This window comes from Pagrus pagrus (genome assembly GCF_965226575.1).
Source record: "Pagrus pagrus genome assembly, chromosome: 15".
NCBI classification, from domain to species: domain Eukaryota; kingdom Metazoa; phylum Chordata; class Actinopteri; order Spariformes; family Sparidae; genus Pagrus; species Pagrus pagrus.
In genome coordinates this window covers 18581088-18589047 of record NC_140199.1, presented here as the reverse complement: position 1 = coordinate 18589047, position 7960 = coordinate 18581088, and the positions used below count along the sequence as shown (strand labels likewise).

Genomic DNA, 7960 nt, shown 5'->3' with positions numbered 1-7960 from the left:
TGTTGGCTCACTGACACTAAAGAGATTTACTCGTAACGTACTGAAATTTGGTTCTGAATGACAAGGCATTTCTTTTAACACTCGTCAAAGCAATTTGGTCAGTGTGATAAAAGTTTTGTACTCAGGCCTGATCGTCACGTCTGTGTAGAAGTGATGGCCCATCAAAAAGCCTTACTTAAGAGATGTAGCTTATCAAAATTCATATCAAGGAAAGCAAGGTATTGTGTTGTAGAGTTCAGTGGGATGCAGTATAGAGTTTGACAGACAAAAGGCGGGGTGTATAAGTGGCATGAAGATAGGGATCATCAATCAGCTGACAGCTCTCCTTGGCATTGTAAACCACTGCAGCGCTGAAGGGCATCATCTGTCCCCATCTCCTAATTTCAGGCGAGGTATGTAGCGTTATCGCTTTCACAGATGGGATGTACAACCAATATGTACCACTTGTTTTGTTTATTTGCATCATCAACAATCATACACATTCGTTGGTCTCCCAGCACTGTAGCACGCAAACACAGGACATGAATGCCAGTTTGTCCATCCGTTGTCATCAGCAGACGAGCCTGTGGATGTTTATCCTACACCAGAAAAAAAAAAATAAGCACAGTAAATCAAAAGAAAAAAAAATAAATCTAACAAACTAACCATTTCAATTACAAACCTACATCAGTGTAATTCTGTAGCATATACAGTATGCTTCTGCAAGTACTGATACTGTATGATCACATTGGGAGGGAGTGCTCAGCAGTTCAGAGTGTACAGTTTTTTTTTAACAAAGAGAAGTAAAAGTCCATAAGATAAACAGCCTCTAACACTGAATCAATCATTGATCTTTTTGCTGTAATCAAAACAAAGGCGCCAGAACAATTAGTAGTACACTCTAGATGAAATGGAACAGTTCTGCCCATGCTGTAAGTACTGCAATGCAGACAGATTTACATAAGAAACCAAAGAAATCTTTCACTCTACCACGTAGTGGTGAATGGTGACAACTTTAAGTAAAGTTTTACTGTTAACATAATGAGACTGATCTAAATGAATGCTCACTGGAGTGACTGAGATGAGTGTAGGTGCAGAGCAACATGCTACAGAGAGATACTGTAGGGCTTATGTGTCTCATTATATCTAGTGCTCCCTAATCTAAGACCCCTCAAGCCCTCTCTAAGTGCCCCGTTACTAGATTCGAAGTATCAAAAAGCTGCAGATTCAATTAAAACCACTCAAATACAGATGCCTCATGAAATTTTAAGTTGATATTAGGTATCATACAGCCTTTTTCACTTCATTTATAATGCTGATGGTCCAGACTGAGTCATGGCATGAAATGCTTGTTGTAGAATATAGAATGTGAAGTATTGCTGCTATATATGTGCATTCTATGCAAGCATAGAAATAATAAACATACTGTAGCATATTCATCATATAAGATATCTTTGTGGGCAGCATTGGCCACAATTGTGGCATCATATACATTTTGGAATTTACATATATTAATATATACATGCACGTTTAGTGCAAGATATTTTTTTTTTATCTTTAGGACTTTTTTTCATCCGTGTATTTGGACGATTCAACATCTTGAAACATATATCTGGTCCTACTCAAATGGACCAATTACTGAAATTAAAACCACACAAGACCCCTTCACAGGTCTGAGATTTTTTTAACAATAGTGATGAAAATAAATAACAGAAAGTGACACTATGCACAAAGTGATATTTTTCCATATTCCATAAGTGCACTGAAAATCTGTCAAATGTATGTACAGGGTTTGTCAAGCGTAGAAGATCAGCTCAGGAATCTGTCCCCCCTGCACCCCTGTGCCGTTAGTGCTGTCCGAGGAGCACTGGAACTGAAATGTCACTTTCCCACACTGCACCTCTGTCATCCCTTCTTGCCCAAAGTAGCTCAGCTCGTTCCCATCCAGAACCACACTGGCAGTGTAGAAGGTATCAGGCTCAATCTGGACTGGATACTCGAACCAAACAGGAAAGGTGTTGCTGGAACCGTCGGAGAAATATTTACTGAGATTTTGTCCCAGAAGTACACCTTGACGTTTCAACTCAATCTTGGCACTGTACTCTGCTGAGCCACAGCTAGATCCATACAGTCCAAAACCAGCAATGAAAACTCTTTTATCCACTGCAAACTGTATACTGTCACAGCGGCCCCGATAGCGCCACTGATTGCTTCGGTAGGCACAGGATTGGAATCTGTGGCAGCGCTGGGGTGTCAGGCCCTTCCTAGGCTGGCTGGCAAACTCCAGATCAGGCTTCTTTGCTGCTGTGTACCACAGGAAGATGTCATTGGTCTCAGTAAGTGTCAACACACCCGACTGGGCTGCTCCATTGGCAAAATCATCCAGAGCCATCGTAGGGATACGTATCAGGAACATGGCCTTGCCCAAAACTTTACGCTTGTTATCAGTTGACGAGGTGAGCTCCTGTCTTTGGCACTCAGCCTCAGCCCAGTTGAGTGCTGCCTCAAATACCACTATCTCTTTAGCATTGAGTGTCTCTCGCTGTAGGATACTCTCCAGGGTCTGGGAGTCGATGTCGCAGAAGCCCTCCGAGCGTAGCGCCAGCTCGGCCTGGGCATCAATCACCTCCCAGCAGCGCTGTGTCAGCTCTGGCTCCTCGAACAGGCAGCTCTGGGAGAGTAACACACAGGCATTCTTGGCACTCAGGCTGGTCTCCAGGAAGTTGACGCAGGCACGTGCCAGGTGAGGGACAATGTACTTCTTGGCAGCATAAAGAGTTGCCAACACTGTGTCAGCACACAGGTCAATCTCATCACAGTAAATGTACCTGTTGACAAAAAATGTGACATTCTCAGCTTAATAGACAACAGATGGAGTGCCACAGAAATTAAATGCAAAAAGACATTTTTGTTAAGATGATAATTATATTGCAAAAACAGACCATATGGCATGATCAATATAACAAAAGTATCTTCATTTGACATTTTAGTTGGTTGTGGTTGAAACTAACTGATACGATAGTTTTGTAAGCAACAGCATTGCTGCATCAGTCAAAATCATGTCTGAAAACAATTAAACAACGATCTAAACAGAATAAAATCACTGTGCAAACTAATCAGACAACACAATAGTATTCCCCCTACACTACAGTCTACCATCAACTCTAGCTCTCTTACAAGGACACAGAAAATAAAACTGAGAGAGTGATGGAGCAGCCAGGAGGAGGTTGAAAAGGAGTGATTCAGCGTGATAAGAAGAAAAAATAATGATATGAATATTAATAGATACAGATTCTACTTAAAGATAGAGGAAAAAAACAGTCATTTCATTTGTCTGGCAAGCTAAGAGCTAAACAGGTGTCAGAGATTTCTCCCCCAACATCAAATTGAAAGAGCTGCTAAAGATGATATTATTTGTTTAAACTGTGGTATCATAAGATCACAAAATGGGGCCAGCTGAAGGAAATGCTCTATGTTATAGAGTTCAGACAGAGGCGAATCCTTACTTCAGCATTGCCAGAAACGCTGCCGGTTCCACATCTGGAATATGGATTTCATCCGTGTTCTCAGCCAGTTCACCATAAAACATGGCGTGGAACACTGAGCTGCCCACAGCCAATACATACTATTGGAAGGAGAGGAGAAAACAAAGTGACAGAGTGAACAGAGAAATGAAAACATGCTGCAGTTTGTCTGTGATTTCACTTGAAGCCACATAACATGTAGTAACATTCAGGATAAGAGAAAGATTACTTGAAATGGGAACTGTACTAAATGCAATTAATTCACATGTAGGTCTTACTTTTTTACAAAAAAGAAACACATCTATTTATGGTTTTGAACAGTGCCTCAATTCTAATCGCTGGAGGGATTGAACCTGTTGAGTTTCTCACATAATGAGCAGTTCTCAGCCAGTTTGCTATTTCCCCCGAGGACAGGGAGGCAGATTTCTAATGAACAAGATTGCCTCTGATAAAAAACAAAACAATAGAAAAACAGGAAATCCTAATAACACAACTGAACAGAGAGCAGCTTAAGTTCAATTTACTCAAATTAATGAGTTATCTGAACTCATGATGAAATCAGATGCAACACAATGCCACTAATTATTGCAGTAATAGGCACTATATACAATTTTATGAATTCTGTAATTACACTACAAGTGCATTCATGTTTTATGTCTGTGTGTGCAGCACAAGTATGTGTAGGTGGGTCTGTGGGTGGTATAAATTTTCTCAAAAAAGGCACACAGGCTTTCTCTAAGTAAATTGCTGTGAACCCAGTCTAAAATAAACCGTGCAAATAAGGGTTATAAAAACAATACTGTTGTTGTTGTTGCTACACACTGAAATTCATGTTTCTGTTACCAGGTCGGTTGAAAGACAGTTGTTTTTATGTGGATTTAGAGACAAGTATATAAATACAGCATATTGGAATAAGATTGGTCACACCTCTTGACCCATTTTGTATTTTACAGATGTTCACATAAATTACTGCTATTAGTTCCTCGCTGCATCCTCCATCTACTAAGGATATAACTTTGTAAATTAAATCATGACGCATGTCTGAACTCCTGCCAAATGGACACAATAAAAATTGCTGCCCTGATCGTCATTATATCCCATTGGCATAATGTCTCAGCATAAAGTGCAGTCAAGTCATCCACAATGTTCTTCCATAACTGCTTTCTATAAAGGCACAAAGTGCACTGCAGCTACCAATCATAGATAATACATTTGAGTCCCATAGAAAGAACAAAAAAGATGACCCAGGCAGAGCTCATCTGACAGTGTAGATCTGGAACGGATAGTCGGGCCGAAGTCATGGCTGCAAAATCACTTAGCAGATTTAATGTGAATGTTATAATCATATTCAAAAAGAGTAGACGGAATGATGTGCTCTTAGATGAGGCGCATGGTCTCGGCAACTATAAACCCCAATCAATCATTTATGTGAACATCTTGAAAAGAGGTCAGAGGGTGAATTTAACAAAGAAGTCATGTTGACCTGCTGGTTATAAGATAAATATGGGACCAATTATAGCCATTTATAGTAGAATCATTGTGCTGTCATTCCAAAATTCAAAATGATGATTAAGTAAATGAGCACAAAACTATTTCTAGGATGTGAAATGCAGAGTTGAATGCATGTTAGTCTATATGCCTTACCATTGCAACTGTGCGCTGTTGGATGTGTTTGATTAAAAGTTGTATAATTGCAGAGCTGTCTGTAAGAAAACTGAGCTAAAGCAGAGACAAAGGCGATCCATTCTGTGTGAGATGACTGCTGAAGAGGATATCCCTTCCTCCTTCGCTCACTCTGTGCCTCCATCCTTCAGCCTCATTTACATAAATAATTGAGGACTGTCTCGAAAAAGACACATGGTGCGGAAGTGAGAGTTGAGCACAAAGGATTTTAGTTCTATTACAGCTGGCAATGAGGAAGATTATATTTATGCTGATATGATATGAACAACACTGGGCCTGATTGCTGGTTTGTTAATTTCCTCCTCGCTGCCGTGATCTTACTGGTTGATGAGATTTCTTACTCTGTGTCCCGGCAGCCGCTGGGTCCTTCCAGGCTGACCCACCACAAAGTGAACATCTGCCATCAGCTCATTGTTGAACATTACTGAATTTCTAAAAAGGGAAAGAAACAAAAGGAGAGAATGTATTTTGTATATTGTATTCTGTTCATTTGCTTTAGAAGAGAAGAAGATACGATTAAAGAAGAATCAATGCACATAGACCTTTTATGTAAATTAATAATACAACTCCTACCAATCAATGGCCAATTTAACTGAAGTTAAAGCAAAAAAAAAATTACATTTATGTTTTTTTTTCTCTGCAACTCTAAAAACAAGTTTTATGATTTTATCAAGTGTCCCAATGGTTTCAGGCAATATTTAAGACCTATTATCGATTTGACACAGCACACTTAAACACAAAAGAACGTTTTCAAAGCTCAATCATTTTTCAGCTCTTTATGACAACATGACATAAAGGCAAACTAGACAATGAACTGAATGGAAAATCCCCACTGTGAAAGAATGGGACCAACAATAAAGCTGTGTTCATATATTATTGAGTAGTGGAACATGTCACAGGGGTGGGTAAACAGCCCCATGATGTTCTGGAGAGACAACAAAGCCAGGTCGGAAAGCACGCATTTTGCTCTGGACAGCTGGGGTCTTTTACTGATAGGCCAAGGTAAATATTTTGCTTTTAGCACAGAGCAGCCTCTGCCTGTTGTGCATATCAAACGCACCCGGTGCCTGTCCGCCCTCTGTTATGTCAGAGCGGCAAAGTCTGCAGGAGCTGGAGAGGTGTAAACAGAGATACCCCCAGCAGATTGAGGGCAGGGCACAGGGAACACCCACCCATACTGACACCCCCACACACACACACATTCACAGAAACACGCACAGACCTCAATATATAAGAGTGATAACTGATATAAATGTTTTGTGATACATTTTAGATTTAAGGGAGATTCTGTTCAGAAAACAGGCAATTGAAATGAAGTGGAACATACATTTTCTTTTCTACTGAACTTTTTGACATTTTCTAATTAAAAAGCCAAATTCATCTCCCCTACATATAATGTTAATGAAAACTGTTTTGAGCAGCAGAAATGGTTCCCAGTTCAGAAAAAGAACTTGCTGACTGTTCCTACCTTTCTCTTATAGTGGAATAGAGTCCTTGCCAGTTACAGTTCTGTATGGTGTTGTTATTGTTTAGGTTCTGCTGCTGGTACTGTTGCACTGTGGTGGTGGATGCCGGCTTTTTGGTGGGAAAAATGTCCGCTGCCATCTTCTTCTTTTTCTTGCTCCTCAGAGTGATTATCTCATAACAGACTGGGGGCAGCTTGGAGCCACCACTGGCATTCCCTTTCTTGGAGCTCTTACTTGACTTGCTTTTCACTGACTCGGGAAGCATTAAGAAGAAAGTCAGACATTTCATGTTCCTTCCCTTGGCATCGACCATGAGTGTGTTCAACTGCCGAGCAGTGGGAGTGCACGCAGAGAAGACATTCACCGGGAGCAGGCAGGTGTGAGGGAGGACCGAGGAGGGACTTGGGAAGAGGACAGCAGCTGGGCTGTACCCAGCAGTGCAGTCGTCAGAGTTTCTGTATGAGGTCTCACCTTTCAGGAACCAACAGGGTAACTCGTGTTTTGCCTGTTTTCCTCACTCCTCTGATAGGTCAGGTTCAGACTGGGGATCCAAAGGCACTTTTTCTATGTGAAGTTTGATCTGCTGCCAGAAAAGCTCCCGGGGTTCCCATCCCTGCTAGTCCAGAGTGATGAGATCAGCTCTCAAATCTTTTCCTCGTCTGCTCCCTCGCCTCTCTCACTCAATGCTTTGCTGAGGGTTGGCCTGACAGCCCCAGATTTAGTACAGCTGCAGTGGTCCTCAGGCAGGCAGCGGTGTTTACTCCTCTCATTTCCCACTCTTACTCCTGTGCTTTTCCTCCCCTTTCAGTCTCTCTTCATGTGTGGATCTATCCTTTTCTCTCCAGCAGCACTTGTTCTTTTTTCCCCTCCCTCTCCTCTACGGAGCAGAGTCATCTGCAGGATGCTGTAGCCGTGGATGCTGTGTTGCTCCGCTCAGCCACTCGTTCTGCTGACTACAGAGGTTGAATGGGAGAGCGCAGAGGAGATAGAGAGCCCCCCTCCGCCTGCCCCTCACAGCACAGTACACGGCTCTCTCCACAGCTCAGCCAATGGCAGCACACTGCATTCATGATTGGCTAACGCAGCCTAGTGCAGCACATACTTGAATATGCAATAGTCAACGTCTCAATTAAAGTGACAGCCATGCCCCATAAGAATGATATATTCATCTACAGCTTTGCTTCCTGTGTTTGTTTTACCTGGAGCCACAGCATTCAGTGTGCACAACAATAAATATAGACTCCATGTTATAATTCTAAAGGGCAATGCAAATGTACAGTACAAGCTCTTTTTAAGGGCAGAATTTGC

At 41.6% G+C, this 7960-nt stretch overlaps 1 protein-coding gene across 1 annotated transcript; it reads right to left on the bottom strand.

Moving 5' to 3' along the window:
* Positions 1-438: 438 nt before the first annotated feature.
* On the bottom strand, positions 439-7618 carry btbd3b (BTB (POZ) domain containing 3b). The gene is made up of 4 exons (XM_084374724.1): positions 6655-7618; positions 5528-5618; positions 3486-3604; positions 439-2807 (listed from the first exon to the last, which is right to left on the bottom strand). Exons 1-4 carry the CDS (start codon positions 6963-6965, stop codon positions 1775-1777), a joined length of 1554 nt encoding a protein of 517 aa, XP_084230850.1. The 5' UTR covers positions 6966-7618; the 3' UTR covers positions 439-1774.
* Between the last annotated feature and the right edge of the window lie 342 nt (positions 7619-7960).

Coding starts and splice junctions, on each gene's coding strand:
- btbd3b (XM_084374724.1), bottom strand. CDS start 6,965: ATGGTCGATGCCAAGGGAAGGAACATGAAATGTCTGACTTTCTTCTTA. Junction 5,619..6,654: donor TATTCCACTATAAGAGAAAG/GTAGGAACAGTC, acceptor TTCCCTTTTTAG/AAATTCAGTAATGTTCAACA. Junction 3,605..5,527: donor AGCGGCTGCCGGGACACAGA/GTAAGAAATCTC, acceptor TCCTTCCAATAG/TATGTATTGGCTGTGGGCAG.